General features: G+C 41.2%; 1 protein-coding gene across 1 annotated transcript in view; it reads left to right on the top strand.

Moving 5' to 3' along the window:
• LOC126382826 (receptor-type tyrosine-protein phosphatase mu-like) overlaps positions 1-18,751 on the top strand; it is a 224,656-nt gene that overhangs the window by 55,510 nt on the left and 150,395 nt on the right. Inside the window, exon 3 of the mRNA XM_050032912.1 lies at positions 14,341-14,615. Coding sequence (XP_049888869.1) covers positions 14,341-14,615 — 275 coding nt within the window. The remainder of the gene's footprint in view (positions 1-14,340; positions 14,616-18,751) is intronic.

Genomic DNA, 18,751 nt, shown 5'->3' with positions numbered 1-18,751 from the left:
AAACCATTTTTGTACCAGGCTGGAGAAATGTTTATTTCTGTTGTAAACGTAGGTATTTTAATGTGGGTGTCTATGGAGATTGACTCGTTTGAGGAACCACAATTTTTTGGCACCACATTGGCTTCATTTTTCAGCCCCGGAGGTTGCTGCTTGATTCTAACATGATTTGTCAATACCAATCGGACCACAAATGGACTGCAAATGGAAACCAGAACACTTCCGATACCAAAGTAACCGCGCATTGCCTACATGTAATGCATATGCACAGTTTGGCATTTTGGCCACAGTTTAAACATATGCAGAATCTGTTTATAGAAATTAGTTCACCCTTAATGTAGTAAGGTGGAAAGGGGTGAAGAGATCAGGGTGGTGGAGCATGACATTGACAGAGTGAGGGTTCTGTCACAGACCGCTCAGCTTTTTATTAACCATAACCACAGTCCTTTCCTAACCATAACAAGTGTTGTTGTTGTTGTTGTCTAACCCTAACCACACCCCAACCATAGTTTGGTTTGGAAAGACTGTAGTCATGGCAACATACAGTGATACTGTAGAAAAGGGAGAGTTTAAAAATGCTGGCACTGGATGTAAAATAAGATGTCCTTATTTGTAATCATGGGTTTTGCAGAATCATCCGGCATTGACATCTGTCAGGTTTAAACTTGTATCTGTCACTCAGGTGCCGATATGAAAAATTGGATTAGACCCGAGAAAATGCCAATTTAACAAGTTAACTCCCTCTCTCAGATTTGAGAGCTGCACACATCTATTACCTGCAAAAGCATCTATCAAAGGATTGTGAGATCAATTGTGAGGTCATTGTGGTACTTGTGAAGAGTACACTCGTGAAAGGCCTTGTGCAGAATTTGATGTGAGCCCACTGAGGACTCTCCTTCATCCTGCACAGCTAATACTGCAACTTAAGGCCAAACTGGCCCCATTCCATCCCAACATGTAAATAAAAGAGTACCAAAACGGTATAGCGAAATGAAATGCAACGAGGAAAACAAGCCCTCTGGTCACATGAAGAAGGGACGAGCAGTGCCTGAAACTCTTGGTTGTTTATGACAATCCGCTCCCTACCTAATTGCTACGTCTGGACGGAGAGTAGTCTTGTTTATCCCTCCGCACAGCCCTGATTGCATGCTTTGGCTCCTTTAGGGTGGCTCAGCCCAGCTCTGAGGCTCTGCATGTCTGCTTGGGCACTCCCCAGTCTGTTCCCTCTCCCTAGCCAACTGGAGAAACCCCCGGCAGAGCTGTCACTGTCAGTCCTGCTGTTACCAACGAGCCTCATCTGTCCTGGACAATGATATTAAAACCATTTGAGCCAAGATGACACTTATTTAGCCTTGGAGGATGGAGCTGGACGCACTTCTGTCAGAGCCAGATGTTGGCTTGGATTGCGTTGTATTTGGATAGAAAATTACCACGCTTAAATCAAAGACGTATCAAAAATACTGATGTCTGAGTTCCCACCCTGCTCTCTGTTGCTGTAAGTTCCCCAACATGGCGCAGTAGTCTCTGAGAAGAATGGAAGAGGCTGATTTGGTGAGGAAGTTTGCAGTGTGGTGCTGCACAGGGTGTCCAGATGCCATTAAGAAGGAAGCTGTTTTTAGTGAGCCCCAGCTGGTGCAGAGGCTGCCTCCTCCTCTGATGGTGTCATGGATGTTGCCAGCAGTAGGTTGCTGCTCCCTAACTCTCCCCTGGGACTCGTTGTGGGGAATAATGGCAAGGGGAGGAGGAGAAAGAAGGTCCTCTAACTGAGATTAATTAGGGTTTTTGTATTATGCTCAGCACAATAGCAAAAGCAGCTCCGGCTAAATGACTTATTGTTGTATTTTTAATGTCTGCTCTAAATATGTTGCGGGAGAGAAATTGAATGTTTTTGTTTCACTGTTGCACAGGGTCTTTGTTTTGATAGCGCACCCTTGGTCGATAATGACACCTAGACAATAGTGAAGGATTGGCACAATGAGGTTCTTCACAGGGTAACGGTGATCTTCTCTCTTTCTGGTGCTTTCTTGTCAGGTTCATAATGCGTTCATGCAAATGCAGCTCACTCTTGAACCCAGAAGGGTGCCTTTCTTCAGAGTGCGGCTGCTGCATATGGATAAGACGGATCATTTTAAAAGTCAAACCGTTCACCTTTTTGACCATTTCAATCAGGATGTAATGAATTGACAAAGCCCCTCCGCCTTACCTGGTCAACCGAGTGCTGTTTACGGAGCTGTATGTGCTGTTTAAATGAAAGGAAGAGAAGCCTAGCCACTTAAAATATGAGAGGAGAGAACACCCACTGACTGAAGGACGTCAGAAATTTAATCAGAATTTAAATCACATCAGCAAAAGATGGGATTTGCTGTTGAGGAGGGAGGGGAAATAAGCTAATTGCTTTTGAGCCATTCACAACTTTTTGTGAAAATCACACCTTGCACGGCGTTGGCAAGGTTGTGAGGTTAAGGAGAAGCCCCATTATATGATTAGGGGACGAAACAGAACAGCAAATTATGACGTCTGATCAATTCCTGAATTAATTCCAGAGGATGACAGACTGCGATTTTCAATTTAGCGTGTTTGCCGGGTTAAGCTGTCTGAACAAACAGGATTGCGTCCATTACTATAAACAGGATTATGACAGCACACTGTACTGTCATGATGGAGGACATATTTGCATACTGTATCTTTTCCCATTAGTGTGCATGGTATGTACAATTAAGGCTAATGATGCAGCTAGGTGACTCACATGAACACTCTCTGTTGTGTAATGGGTTTGTATCAGGCAAATGGGCCATTATATGACCCATTTATTGCAGTGAAGCGCCAATAGTGCGTACTGCATATTAAGATGACATATTAAGCCATTAAGAATTGCTGTTGATTGACACACAGCAACAAAAGATGCTGTCATGGAACATAATAAGGGTCAGTTGTTCCACCTGACTAAAATGACAGGGCTGAAACGTGTTCCGCATGATGGATGGTTTTGGGTGAATCTGTTTGACACCGTCAAAGAAACCTGGCAGCTCCTTCATATGGAGAGCCCAAACTTATTCACTGTTACTTTATCAGGCCCCTTTCATGTTTCAAAGGACACAGGGAAAGTTCTTGGAAAATTGAGTGGAGGCCACGGCTGTTCACATTAACAGCCTAACCCTCACAGCGAGAGCATTTTTGATTGGTGGCAGACAGTGAGAATAGCCCTGTCTTCATTGACATTTCCGAAGCGGCAGCCGTGCTTTTCTGCGGTGGTGACCTCTGTGAATTTTATTAGCAAATGAGACCTGGAGGGTTTGGGTTTAAAGAGCGCCCCTTCATTCTGATTTCCCCCACATAATGATTTTCACAGAGTTCAGGACCTGAATGGAGGAGAAATAATGAGCGCTAGTCATTATTGCAAATTATATCCTCTGCTCAGACCATCACTCAACTGATAATTAATCTAAATACCTTCAGCCTATAGACTTTGATGATTAGGATTAGACAGAACCCTATTTGTGTGAACTAAATTATATAAGACTGTATTCCCATTAAGAAGACTTCCCTGCCTTTTTAAGGAGACGAACCAAGGGAGAAAATAAAATTCATAAATGCAGCCACTTAACCTTGCCTCATTGAAAACTGTGTATCCAGCCCTCTACATGTATCACTGCTATGAAGTGCATTTATCAGGCTGCTTTTATATTATATGTGTACTCATGTGTCTCTAAAAATGAACACATTGGATGGTAGTCAGTCTTCTTGGCATAGTGTCTTCAACGTTTTTCATTCCTACAGTCAAACAAGGAAGGAATGCAACCGAAAATGGTTAATAGGATTCGTGTGAGGTTGGCCTGAGGTCACTGTACTCTTTCTGCGTCTCCACAAACCTCCTCCTGCTTTCTACGATGAGTACAAAAAAGGAGTCTAAAGAAATGAGACTCTACTGCAAGAAATGAGGAAATTAGGATCTGGTTTTGTCACATTGTTGTAATCTTGAAAAACTGCGATTTTGAAACGAAAGCAGGAATTTATACTGTTCATCGCTTTGTTGGTCTGTCAGCGTGTCAGCGGATCATGATCATTATTTTGTGCCTGTTTTCTCAGGATGATGTCAGAGCAGTAAAGCTCAAAAGACTTGGCTTTAATGCACAAGACTTATTGCTTTGATAGATACCAGGGTTGTGAGGCTGCCTGAAAGTTGCACCCCTGAACGATTAGGTGCTTAAAAAAATGCCAAATTATTTAGCTCTTAAATGATTACCAGTGTGTCACCAGGACTGACACAAACTGTGACCATCTCCCAACTGCTCTGCCAGTGTGAGTGAGCTGACAGGTGAAAGGATTAACCTGACGGAGGCCTTCACCTGGAGTATATCTCTGTGGCTCATTATACCGTTAAACCACTGAGGCTGTTGTTTTGGGGTTGCTAAATGTCCAGCTCAGTCTGGATATTTGTGGGTTTACACTTGCTGGAAAAGTATTTTTTCCCAGTAGAAAACTTTTGTTTATTATTAGTTTGATACCACATGAATTTAGGGTGTTTTTCAGCAGCCTATTAGTGAATATACCGTAAAACTTTTAGTAGCCTGGGCTATTTTTTGCTTAAATCAATGAACTCTACAGGTTTGTATTTGGGACAGGCCTTTAATCCCTTTCACACAGAACTAGTGCTCAGCAAAGACCAGGAAATACGACCAAATTATTTATTTGAACCAATATGAATATTACTTGTATAAAAATTAGGCTTTGAATAACATATCAATTATGTGTTATGTTATGGCAGGGCGAGTAGGCACATCAACATTTGCAAACATTCGGCTGGCACTTCACTATCGTGGAAGTAGTCTCCTGCCATCGTTATAGGCCACATTGAGTCTTTGCATATTGCTCTTCCTATAGGATTGTCACAAGTGGGCAGTATAGTGCAAAATGCTCTAAAAAGAGCTATCGTCACATCAACTGAACACATGCTAAATTTGCCAGCAAGCATATTAGCTTGCGCATACATCTTGTGAAACTGTCTGTGGATATCTTTGTCATCAGATAAATCATCAGCAAGATATTTATCTCATTACACAATTTAAGAGCAACACCAGATAAAAAGAATTCAGGAAATACTAATTTTCTGTCTTCTTTCAGTTCTTCCACTTCTAACAATCATAATAGGGACAGGGCTTTTAATTCAAGTTTTACACAATAACATTGACAGACTGCACTGTTTAAAAATAAAACTGATGCAGCAGAACCAAAGATATTGTCTTTTATACACACATTTTTCTTTCATGTCAAAACCTAGTGCCTTAGTTACCTGAAACACAATTTGACAGTCAACAGTTTGGTCCAAAATTCGGCATATTATTCTCAGGCTCCCCTGGAACGCCACTTAGCCTTGCTTCCTAGTTTTCCCAGAGGCCACTTGCGGTATTACAGAAAAAAATCCTGTGCAGTCCAAAAGGCATTTTCCCCATAGACCACCATTATAAAAGAGACGTCTGTAAAACTGTTGACAGGACACCTTGAACTGCAGACAAGGTCAATTATGACTCTCTTTTATGAATTCTTGATCCATGAAGGTTTTATATTTGTAAAACTTTCATCGAGCTGAGAGAAGCTATTTAAAAGTCTGTGACATCATCACAATGTAAAGTCTATGAGGTGAGCAGGCAGTCATGGGCGGGGCCAGCAGGAAGAACACACCTGCGCATATTCATTATACAACCTTTTCAGTATGCAGTAGTACTCATTGCTTAGAGCCGACAGTTCTTAAATCAAAAAACTTGACTAATGACAGAAATTCAGTGGAATCGGACCAAGAGATTTTTGGGGCCAAACCCAGATGTTATCAATTTTTGTCACACCGTCTCATCTATGGCCTCTAACAATGAATTGTCTGATAATCAATGCGGGGTTAATGTTTTTGTGCAACGGCCCTCATTCAGGCACAGCGTCCTTGTTGATAATGTCTAAAATACTGCAGTATAATGAAGTTATGCTTTTCTATTTGAACAGCAACATGAATGTATGTAGCATCCGCGGCAGGGACATTTCATCTTTTACTAATTCATTTTTCATACCAGTCTCCATGTTCTCCATGTTCAGCCATCATTGTAACTGGAGGTGAAGGTGGCCTACATTGGAATAATAATAAATCTGTTCCTCTGAATACCTTAGACAATAGCCGAGCCCTGGCCTTTACAGAGTTGCAGAGACAGGCCTTGAGTGTGCCGAGAGCTCTCTATTTTTAATTGGTCTTGAACACGCCATTGTTAAGGCACAAGAGATAGAGAAAGAAGAGGAGAGGGAGAGAAAACACCCGTGTGCATCACTAGCACATTAGCACAGCACTAACACAGTGTCATTATAATTTGCTCTTAGTCTCGCTGGCTAATTAGCTTGTCATGGTGCAGCAGGTCCTGCAGAGTATGTGGTCATTAGGCTCTAAGAGCACAGAAACTGAATGACAATCAGTGTTCCCCTGTCATCTTCTTCACTTCTGTGAGACAGTGACAGTGGCAGCACGGTGAGGCGGCACGCTGCCATTTAAAATACTGTATTCTTATGTTTTATGGTGGTCAATAATGAGGAAAGCAAAGACTTTTCCTCCTTGTTGTGTTCAGGTCCACTGACCCAAAGCAAGACGATTTGTAGGCTTCAAATTTGGTGACAGCAATTTCACAGTGTCATTGCTACAGTTCTGCAACCTGCCTGATAGGGAGGAAGAATTGCTCTAATATTTGCATATATTTCTATCAAATAATTGCTCTTTAATATTAACAGCCACTGCATTGAGTTTTATTAAATGAAAAGTGACTACTTACAAAGGGTACCTATTGTTTTATTAATATTTCATTAACGAAGTAGTAAAAAATGTACAAATGCCGCTTGAGGGATCTGATATTTTCATCTCTAATTACTAACAAAGAGCACTGCTGCGCATAAATCTCCTGTGCAACACTGTCACAACATGGCTGTTTTGAAATGAAAAGTAAACAGCCTGTTTTAATCATAGAGGAAAGCAGTGGTGCCAGCATCTTTGTCTTTGTAACATGAGCTACAACTGAACAATTCATCAACTGATTATTAGTGCTGGTTCGCATCACACCAAGGGTTGCTGATGCCTCAAAGGGAAAAAACAAAAATGTTCTGGGCACCTGAGCAGATGGCTGAATGTTATTAAAGAGACCTCACAGCCCTCATATAGAGGCACCTGGTTGGACAAACAAGTGTCTCAAAGTCGACTCATCTCCTGCCCTTCTACATGTACCTTACACAACTTCCTGCGTAGCCTCAGAATTAATTAGCCTCAAGACTTGAATCGGAGACAAACTGAATGTGAATAATACATTAAAAAGCTCTGGGAGAACAACAGTGGGCTGTTCACAATATTAAATCACAACAGAGTCCTGCTGTGCGGGACAATCTATAACACAGGAAAGCCACAATCATGCTGTAAATACACTGAATAAATATATAAACCCAACACTTTTGTTTTCGCTCCCATTATTCTTGAGTTTTTAAAATCTACAACTTTCTCTGTGAACACAAAAGACTTATTCTCTTTAGTTGCGAATTTGTTAAAATCACGTTTAGTGAGCAGGTCTCTTTTTCCAAGATAATTCATCCACCTGACATGTGTGCCACATCAAGATGCTGATTTCACAGCATGATTTCTACACAGGTGTGCCTTGGGATGGTTACAATAAAAGGCAGCTCTAAAATGTGCAGATTAACTTGGGAAAAAAAGACATTTATTGGGATCCGGCATTACTGAAGCTACAGAAATGCATTTTGGTTACAGATGCCCCAAAGAATCAGTCAGTTTCTTGTGTGACCACCATCTGCCTCGTGCAGTGCGACACAGCTAGTTCACAGAGAGTTAATCACGTTGTTGATTGTGGCCTGTGGAAAGCTGGCCCACTCCTTATCAATGGCTGTGTGAGGTTGCGAAATTGGCAGGAATTTGAACGCACTGTTGAGCAGAATGGGATGTTTTCAGCCTCTGCAACATGAGGTCATGGTGACAGATGAATGCCATGACAAGGGCTCTCAGGATCTCGTCACCGCATCTCGGTGCATTCAAAGTGCCATCGATAAAATTCACCTGTGTTTGTTGTCCGTAGCTTATCTCAGCCCACACCATAACCTCACCGTGGGCCACTATGTTCACAACGCTTGCCCACACGACGCCACACGCACCGCCTGTCATTTGCCCAACACAGTGTAAACCGTGATTCATCTTTGATTAGAACATTCCTCCAAAGCGCCAGACACCATCGAAGGCGAGCAGTTAGCCACTTAAGTCGGTTACAACTTTGAACTGCTGTCAGGTCAAGACCCGGGTGAGGGTGACGAGCATGCAGATGAGCCTCCCCGAGATGGTTTCTGACAGTTTGTGAGGAAATTCTTCAGTTGTGAAAACCAGTTGTTGCATTAGCTGTTTGGCAGACTGGTCTCAATGACACTGTATGGAACATTAAATCACAGGCAACAGCTCTGGTGAACAGTCCTGCAGTCAGCATGCCAACAGCACGTTCCCTCAAAACTTTCTGTGGCATTGTGTTGTGATCAAACTGCACATTTTAGAGTTGCCTTTTATTGTAACCATCCCAAGGCACACCTGTGTAGTAATCATGCTGTTTAATCAGCAATCTAATATGTCACACCTGTCAGGTGGATGGATTATGTTGGAAAAGGAGAAGTGCACAATAACTTGGTTTTAACAAATTTGCAACCAAAATTTGAGAGAAAAAAGTCTTGTATGCATCAAAAGTCTTAGTTCTTTAATTTAAACTTCTCTACTACACTAGCAGTACTGATTTGCCCAAAATATAGCATGCAGTATTCAATATGCAAACAAAAGAAAAATCTAAAGTATGCCAAAAATAACTTGATGTTGTTCTAATTCTGAAAAAATCTCCATTGTGTGTTGGACAGTTTACTGTGCCCCACAATACAAAGCAATGCAACAGTCACAACAACTCACATTTTAATAACACATTCAGTGTTAATTTTTGTGACTAAGCTACAGCTGTAATGAATCTGTAATGAACATAACTACCATCGTCTTACTACCCATAACAAAGCCATTACATTTAATATAAGCCTGCTGAGCTAACATTTGCTATCACGACGACAGCAATGATAACCTCAGCGAGCTGTCAATAAGAAAACAACATGACATACATAACTTTAATCTAATGTGAGGGCGTATTTTATGTTAATAGAGACAGAGCAGGACACAGAGGCCCTTATCTGCAGGCAAACTGCCGATATACAGTAGTGGTGGTTTGCTATTAGCTGTGCTATTGTTACTTCCGCTTTCCAAAACTGGACACCAGCTAAGCCTGGTCAAACATACTGCAAAAAAGAATTTCATGCTGCATACTACCAACAAATGTAGTATGTATAGGGTATGTATGTATAGGGGTGGCAGTAGCTCAGTCCATAGGGACTTGGGTTGGGAACCGGAGGGTCGCCTGTTCAAGTCCCTGTCCGGACCAAAAATATGGAGCGTGGACTGGTAGCTGGAGAGGTGCCAGTTCACCTCCTGGGCACTGCCGAGGTGCCCCTGAGCAAGGCACCGACCCCCCAACCGCTCAGAGCGCCTGTCATGGGCAGCCCACTCTGACATCTCTCCACTTAGTGCATGTATAGGTCCAGTTTGTGTATGTGCGTGTCTGGACCTGTGTGTAATTGACAACAGAGTGAAAAATTGATTAATAAAGTATATAAAATTAAAAATTAAAATTAAAAAAAATTTGTACCTGCTGAACTGTATGTAGAAGGTGGTTTTTAAATACAACCCATGAGATGTAGTTGAAAGCAACAGAAAAAAGGCGATTAGGGGATCTTGACCTACATTTGTTCATTTACAGCAATACACTTTCACGCTCAACTATGTATTTACTGTAGGTCTGTCAAGAAAAAATAATCAAGTTAATCACATGCTAAGTGATTAATTAATCTAAATAATCGCATACATCAGTTTTTGCTATGAAAGTATGTAAAAAAAGAAAGTAATCTTAAACTGAATTTTCACAGATGTGTCATAGTAAAGCTGCTAGATTTTGGACACATTTGTCCCCCTGTCCTCTCCCACTGAAACTGGTCTGCGGTCTATTGCAATACATTTTGCAAGGGAGTTAGTCGGTCACATGTAGACTTACTCAGTTTGCACCTGAATGCCTGGTCAAGTGTGGCTTGATGAGTTTGGCTACTAGCGCTAGCATCAGAGGCTGTGCTAGCTTGGACCTCCGGGATCACTGTATAATGCTTTGTGTTCAGGTGATATTTCAGGCTTGAAGAACTCTGATGGTACGAAAATTCCTCACTGCAGAAATTTTAGAGGACGGAGCTCCCATCAACAGCTCCATCTGGGGATTTTTTTAAATGTAAATGTTCATTCACGGGGCCGAGCAGTGTCGTCTCGTCTGCCTCCATTATGTTACAAAGCCACTGTGGCCTTCAATGATGCACCGGGTTAAAGGTCACCATGGAACACGATGATTCAGCGTTAATTTACCTGTGATTAATTAATCGAAATGAGTGTGTTATTTTGACAGCCCAGACCAGAAATACTAAAATATATTATGGAAATATTGTTTCTCAAATTTCTAAAAAAAATCTGAGAGAACTGATTAGAGTGAATTGGAAGCCTCAGTTTATTTTTGATATACAATGTAATGTCTGGCCCACATATTTTGTATTCCACTTTGGCTCATGTGATTCAGAGATCCACAATCCAATGTGAACCACGCACTCTTACTGAGCATAGATTCACCAGCAGTATAATACAGTTCCTCTGGTTTGTGTTCATGGTTTCCCTTTTGTGTGGAGTTATTAATAGTTCATATTAAAATTCATCCCCTCATGTAATGTGATCCAAACACGTTAAGATCCTTTTTAACAACAACTTGCTACCACCTGACAAACAAAGCCAGGGAGGCTGACTCTGTGTCATCACAACTCACTGCTCCTCCTCCTCCTCTTCCTCCTCCTCCTCCTCCTGTTTCATTGTGTAAACATGACAGAACCCCCACTCGTTATCTGAAGCTGGAGACATCTGGAATTGGTGAGCGTTACAAGTGCAGCACAAGAAGACAAGTGGGCAAGCTCGAGTCATTGATGGAACAAATAGGGTTTTGTGAGAGGCTGTTTGGCTGACACACTCGGGGACCAAGCCTGCTGATTTAGTCGACGTTATTCACCCTTTTTAACACCATATCTGAGCGAATCGCCAGATGTTAAATTTAATGACAAAGATTCACATCCGCCGCGGGTTCAGCTCTGCTTCACATGCAGGAGAGCACCAGAGCTTTTTTGCTAACAGGTTGTTTGTCTCACCTCTAAGCAGAATGTGCCTTCCAATCATTACCACACTTCCAAAAAGAAAATGTATTTCAACATGAACTGAGTCTTTTTGGCCGTGTCTCAAATGCTGTTACGATTTGTGCCATCTCATTACCAAGCCAAGCTAAATAGGATGATGACAAATAGAATGTGTTCTGCATCTCCTTGAAAGTTTGCCAATATAATAATTCTCACTTGTGTTTTATTGGCAAGAGGGGAGAGAATTAGATTAACCTTTAATATTGAACCAGAGCAATAAAATCTAAATGGGGCTTGGTTGGCATTTTTTTTGGCAGATTTTTACTTATTGATTTCTCATCATTTCCCTTCTCTGTATCATTGAGGGGGAAAAACACTCCTCTCAGACACTTAGCATTTTTATGATTAGTCATTTTTCTTTCTCTTTTTTTTGTTTTTGTATTTTGATGAATGATAATGATCATAGACTTTGCATCAATCCAAAGATAAGAGCACATTCTCATTAGGGTCACATGCTTGAATTCTCAGCGCTAATAGAAACAGTCTCAGCACAGTCATTTACCTGCTTTCTGCATAGTCTTATAAGATTAGGCCTTTCATTTAGCTACCTCAGGACCTCGTTGGTAGTAATATTCTGATTTGTGTCTCGGAGATCTCTCTGTTAAGTTAATAACCACCTGCCTCTAAACACCAACAGATCCAAATTATGTTGCCAGGGATAAAGCAGGAGAGTATCACATTAGTCTTTGGCATGTTTCTTTAATGACACATTACATGAATTTGTTATTTATCCCAGCCTCACTGCTGAGGATTTGAAACTCAGCAGAGTTCATGGTTAAGTCTCAAAACATAATCACACAGTTGAGAAAAATGTTGTGATTCTGGGCTCTTTTCTCTTTTGGTTTGTTAAATACAATGTCATGCGAGTGTCAAACTTGATGTGATGTGGCATTGATAACCCAAAGAATACACAGATAAATAGGACGGTGGTGTATCCTGACATATCGACTCAGAAGACATTGAAATATTTTGTGCAAGTGTTTTGATGCTTGTTATACACCACCATGTGTTGCCTTTCAAGTGCATGTTAAATAACAAGACTAAGACTCTATATAACTATGCTAGTGGCTGTCTGAGGCACAGCAGAGCTTTGAGGTAAATGCTAACGTCAGCATGCTAACATGGTTGCAATAACAATGGGAACATGCTGATTTGTGCAGGTTTAGGTCTGGGTTTGCTAAGGCTCAACAACGTCTCTACTTTTTGAGGAAAATTAGAAGTTTTAATATGCACAGGACTATAGTAATACTGTTTTACAAGACCTTAATTAAGGGTTTACTGACCTTTTGTTTTCAGTGTTGGTATAGCATGCCTAGGATGTTGACTAAAAGAGGTATTACTTCATTTGTCCCACCTAACTGGCACTTCTTGTTTATGTATTTTTGGTACTCTTTTTAATGTTTAAATTGTTAGCCACTTTAGTTTGGTGAATTAGCATGCTAACATTAGCTAATTAATCACAGTACAAGTACCGCTGAGGCTGGAGGGAAATATCATTCATTTTTCATAGGGCTGCTCCCGACTAAGAATTTTCCTAGTCAACCAGTAGTCGTCATTTAGAGCCAGTAGTTGACTATTCGCACTCATGTTTATGATACTAATTTAATTATTAAATGATATATTTTGGGCGGGGCAACACAATGGTTTGAGTTGAAGTTGTGAGAAAGAATAGTATCAGTAACATTGTTAACACTGTGCTACATTACAGAGAAATACAAACCATACTAATGAACCTTCATTAATATAGGCCTATATTTTATCTACAAGTGCACGTCACACACTGAGCGAGCCGCCTGTTAATGACGCTGTCGGCAAAGCAGTAATGATTGTGCTAAGTGGCTAATGGGCATGTAGCTACTGACATGTTCCAGATGATACGTCATGTTTGTAGTCGACCAATGAACATGAGTTTACATATCACCTTGGGTTCGTCCTTCACCTTCTCAAAATGATCCCACACTTTGGATTTCCTGCCCGACATGTTATTAACTAGTCTGTGTGATAACCGCAGGTACCAGCCCTGGAAATTAGGGGCCGTACACATGCCGCGTCTTTAACTGCCTGGAAAACGCAAGGAGGCCTTTTTGTGCCAACTTTCAAGAGCATGGTGACAGATTGTGTCTGAGATTGCTAAGCTACCTTAACAAACATCGTATAGCCTATTTACCTGAAATCCTGAGTGCAGAGCTGATATTCCTCCAGGTGCTGTTTATAAATGTGTAGGCCTGTCGTCTGTGGGACAGATGTAAAGCTCTGGGTAGCCCTGCACTAACATGATCAACTTTTCCGTATCTGTCAGACTGAATATTTACGGAATTAACATGACTCCTGTCTGACTGCTGAGCGTGGCCTCTTCCTGTGTCTGTCCTTTCAAATTAAATTCCCACATGGTCCAGACAAATAGGTTTTGATTTATTTTGACAAGGTGCAGCTCCTAATAGAGTTTTACTTTTTTGTTTTCCTCCTGCGACTAAGCGACCAATGAAATCTTGCAGACTAATGACCTTCTAGTCAAGGTTTGGTCGACTATGAAGGGGCAGCCCTAGTTTTCACATAGTTGTTCATAAACCAAAGTATTGACCTGGTGATGGCCCTAGTTGAAAAGTTAAAGAATGACTAAAGTCATTAGGATACATTATCTACAAACCATGAATGTCTGTGCAAAGCTTCATGCCAATCCATCCAGTAGTTTAGATATTTCAGTCTGGACCAAAGCAGTAGAATGGTCAACCAAACTGACCGACCAACACTGTCTTTCAAAGAGCCATGCATCTACCATGGCAAGAAACACTTCCTGGTTGTGATTAATTACAAATATTACCAACATTTAAATCCCTTTGAAACAGTATTTCCAATTACTTTTTTTGCAGTTGTAGGACTGATGTTATAGGACATCACTTTACCTGACACTTTGAACTGCTGGTTGGATATAAGCTGCTCAGCTCATGATATATCCTCTTGTCCATGTTGCAGGTTCAGCCTTCATGATGGTGAACACATCCGGACGCTTTGCAGGACAGAAGGCCTTACTGCTGACGCCGCAGCTGAGGGAGAATGACACCCACTGCGTTACCTTTCACTACTATATAGGAGGCAGAGACAACAGCCACCCTGGTCACCTAAACGTCTACATCAAAGAAAACAACAGTCCCATGGGGATGCCTGTTTGGAACGTGTCAGGTCCAGCCACTCGCTCCTGGGGACAGGTAGAATTGGCCATCAGCACCTACTGGCCCAACTTCTACCAGGTGAGGAAATGTTGGTCTGAATCCAGCTCTCGTTTGCATAATGTCTCATCACAAAACTAGGTTGCGTATTGTAAGCAGCCTTTATAGTTAAGCCAGAGTCATTAAAGCCTGTTCGCTGGGTGGAGCAAGACAAATGTATTATTTCAGGTCCAAACAATCGCACAATGGCCCATTCAAAAGACCTAAGATTATTGATTTCTGGGACTACCTCGGTATCCATGGTAATCTGTTCTCTCTCCCCTCCATCTGAGCCAGTCCTCTTTTTCCAATTCTGAAAACTCATTTTCACTTACCAATGCACATGACTGCTGGCCGGGGCAAGGTGATTTCACACTTGCCTGGCTATTAGTCTTCGCCAGGGCTTGTTCCACGAGTCCACCAAATGTTAATTGATGCAGAGAGACCCCTTAACCTCCCAGTGGGAGACCGGTCTCTTGGTGAATTATTTCATTATGGCCTGGCAGAGCTTGTCCACAGCGGAGCTGAGGGGAGTCCTCCTGCTTGCTCATCATAGCCACCCTGATATCTTAGTTAACAAGGGACACCGCTGAGCTTCTCACTGCCGAATGCTGGATAGGAGCCTTAATGAGAGACATGTGGATGAAAGACAGAAAGAAGAGGGGGAAGGAAACAGGAGGGCGACCGGCATGTGACATAATGATGCAAAGCCAGTCTGGTCAGATGTTTTTTTTAGTTTGGCTCAAGAGTTTGGACTCATCTTACATGCAGACACGAAATGGAATGCCGAAACAAAATGCAGACCACAAGTCTAAGCACTGAATGTCACTGACTCTGCACTGAAATTAAGGAATAAAACGTTTTCCTCAGCTTTTATTTGCAAAGTTCAGACACTTTGACTTTATCTGCCTCTTCAAGGCAACAAACCCAACCTTTAAACTGTGTTGCTTTTGAACTCAAAGTGAAGTTCAGTGATGCTTGAACATGTTGACATGCTGTTCGCGGTGTGTTTGGGCAGATCTCTGCACGTGGGGTGAGCGTCTCGGCCCAAAATGACGTGTTATGCTTTGCAGTGTGTTCAGGGGAATTCCCAGCATCTGTTGCCTTTCAAAGCCCAGCGGAAGGTCTGTCTCGGTTTGTAATTGTTCCAGACCCAAACTGACAACATGGGTAAATGCAAGGATGCTAATGATCTTAGCGCCACTCTCAGTCAAGAAGAGAGAGGCCGATGCCTGAAATTGTCACTAATTAACAACATGGCACTAATTATAGGTATCTTTAATTGCATAGTAACCTACGCAATCGTCAAAGGGAAGCCACCTGATACTTGGAAATTATTTTTTAATTACCGGTAAGGCTTTTAGTCATCATGAGCCTTTCAGCCTTTGATAATTACTCTTCTGTCAGGTCATCCCTAAAACTTTTAATTGAGATTGTCGTGCATTCCCAAAACTGCTGAACACTGTGCAAAAATTATAATTTTTAATAAGCGTAATGTGTTGAAATGCGACCAATACTGTGCACATTACTCAAGATATGTACTTTGCGCATAAGATGAACACCCATCATTTATCTATGTGTACGCGGCAATGCACCAATGAGAGAGAAAAACCCAAATGTCCTCATCTATCTTGATTTCAATACAGTAGAGCCTATGGCAGAGCTAATCAATCCTGGTGTAATGTAGTACTTAGCCAAGTCCCTCAGGGATAGCCAGTGCGGTGATGTAGACATTGAATGTTGGGTTCACCGTGTCTCTCTCTGACAAATGAGAATGGTGAACTTTCCTGTGACATCAACAGCTTTCGTCCCATGTGAATATTTTCAGTCTGTGGGTCAGGCCCAATTATGCACTGCACTATCATTGATGTTGGAATCAATTATATCACAGCTATTAGGCAGGCTGACTGATGTCTGTTGCACAAACAAAGGATTTCAATTAGAGAGTGGGGGCTAGTTCATTTGTCTGGTGGCAATATATGGAGTGGTTGGCCTTTTAATTTCCTTTAAATTAGCCTGTAATGAGGCCATAATTGGCACCCAAGACATTCACTTTCATATTTCATGAGACAAAAAAAGAAATTTATAATTAGACAGCCTTATCTGAAGGCATCCTGCCTCCCAGATGACAATGGTAACTATCTCCGCCTCCACATTCCCAGGCTACAAAAGGAATCTCAGAGATGTATGTGTGTGCAGCCTAGCTACGACTGGCAGGACACAAGTTTCTGTGTGCGACCATATACTAAACATATCCATTAATATATATCATCCAGTGGAAGATATAGGCTTATATTTAGGGAGTAATGGCATGCAAAACATGTGCAGTCGGAGTGTGTGTGGTGTAATGCGTCTCTGTACCACACCCTGGGTTTGGGAAGGGACTGGCATTCTGTTTCCCTTTTTATCACAGCGCAGACCAGCAAGTGCATAACTCTGACATTCTGCTGGGACACGCCCTCTGTTGGGGCTTAAGGCAATTTGTTTAGCGGGAGAACTTGGCCCTTAAAATAGGGTCATGTTAGTCCTGCACAGCACAGTTGTAGCTGATTTCAGATTTTTTGTAGTCAGAGATAGCAACATACATGTCAATGAAGTAACAGTAGACACAGAGCAACTGTTAATGGCAACATGTATGTTCACATGTGTTCACACTTCTAATGGCATCTATTCGTGCTGATATTTTGGTCTCATATTTTCAGGTTTTTAAATGTTGGCTTCCAAGATTTCTGCCACACTCAACCGTTTTTACAGAGCTTATTTCTTCAATAGAAACCAGTGCCAACAATTCTATCAATAATAAAAAGATTTGACAGTAAGGGCTGTGAAATATCCAAAGTAACCAGCAGCCACTTGCACCAGTAAGGTTAAACTTTGCCTTGTTTCAATCAAAGTATTTGCTAAGTGAAGATTCATCAGGTTGCACCAAACAAACTCATTCTTACACATAGATTACAGTTGATCAAAATGCTGTTGAATGATGATGCAAACATGAAAGATTTTAAGTTACATTTCACAACTTGTAGAAAAAACTCCCGCAAAAAATGCTGCAACGTTTCAGTGACTGTACCTTTATCAGGCATCATCAGTTTTTGCCTGATGAAGGTCTAGTCACCGAAACTTTGCAGCAATAAAATCATTATTTTTGCAAGTTAGACAGTGTGCTGGAGTTTTTTCTACAAGTTGCGTTCTGCTCGTCCTTTTCCTATGCACCTGTTCGGAAACAGATGTTCGAAGAATTCATTTGTTTGAATTTACATTTCACAAAAATACACTGTATACCTCAAATTACGGAACGTTATGCCAAAAACTTAAAATTAAATGGCCAACTAAGACTGGAGAGGTCACCTTAATCTGTTTTTTTTAATCATAATATATTACATAAATATTGCTAACTATTAAACACTCATATTTCTCTAATCTTTGTATGTATGAATTAAATAAAGTCCCACTTACATTTTCAGTTAGGTTTAGCATTTGGCCTCCTAAAACTATTATATTTGGAAGTTACTGTACAGTATGTCAGAGGTTTGCTACAGTACCTCTCTGTTTATATATTTGATTTGACAGCACTGCAGATTTTGGCTGGGCGATTTGGAAAAAAGACTTAAATAACTAGGGATGTCCCGATCCGATATTCGGATCGGTATCGGCCGCCGATGTTAGCAAAAAATGTGCATCAGCATCGGATCGGACTGCATGGAAAAATGCTGATCCAAGAACTCCGATCCAGTTTTTCATAAAGTCCATTCCAGTGATCCGCTCCAGCACTTACTATCAATCCACCAGGCCAGCATGCAGACACACAGGAAAGAGCAGCACCAGGCTGGCACTCACACTACAAAAATAACTGAAAAGGAAAGGCTGCATTGTTTGTTAAATGCCAACAATGTCTTGTGGTGTTAATCTATATTTTATTTATTAGGGGGCCAAAGCACAAGTGTGTGGAGTCTTGCTGCTATTTTAATTTCAATGTTAGACATTTTAAAGATTTCTTGTGTTGATTTATTTTCTATTTATTAAGGGGCCAAAGCAGCCAAAGCAAACCAGCTATATTTTTTATTTAATGTTAATGTTCAAGTTTAAAGTTTGTTTATTTAACCCTGTTAACAATAAACGGGTCAGTTTCTCATACCGACTGTTGTGGATCATTCTAACTTACCTGATTAAGTAGTTGT

The sequence above is a fragment of the Epinephelus moara genome, chromosome 21 (assembly GCF_006386435.1).
Source record: "Epinephelus moara isolate mb chromosome 21, YSFRI_EMoa_1.0, whole genome shotgun sequence".
Taxonomy (NCBI): domain Eukaryota; kingdom Metazoa; phylum Chordata; class Actinopteri; order Perciformes; family Serranidae; genus Epinephelus; species Epinephelus moara.
The sequence above is the reverse complement of the archived record's forward strand: the minus strand, read 5'-3'. Positions and strand labels throughout refer to the sequence as shown.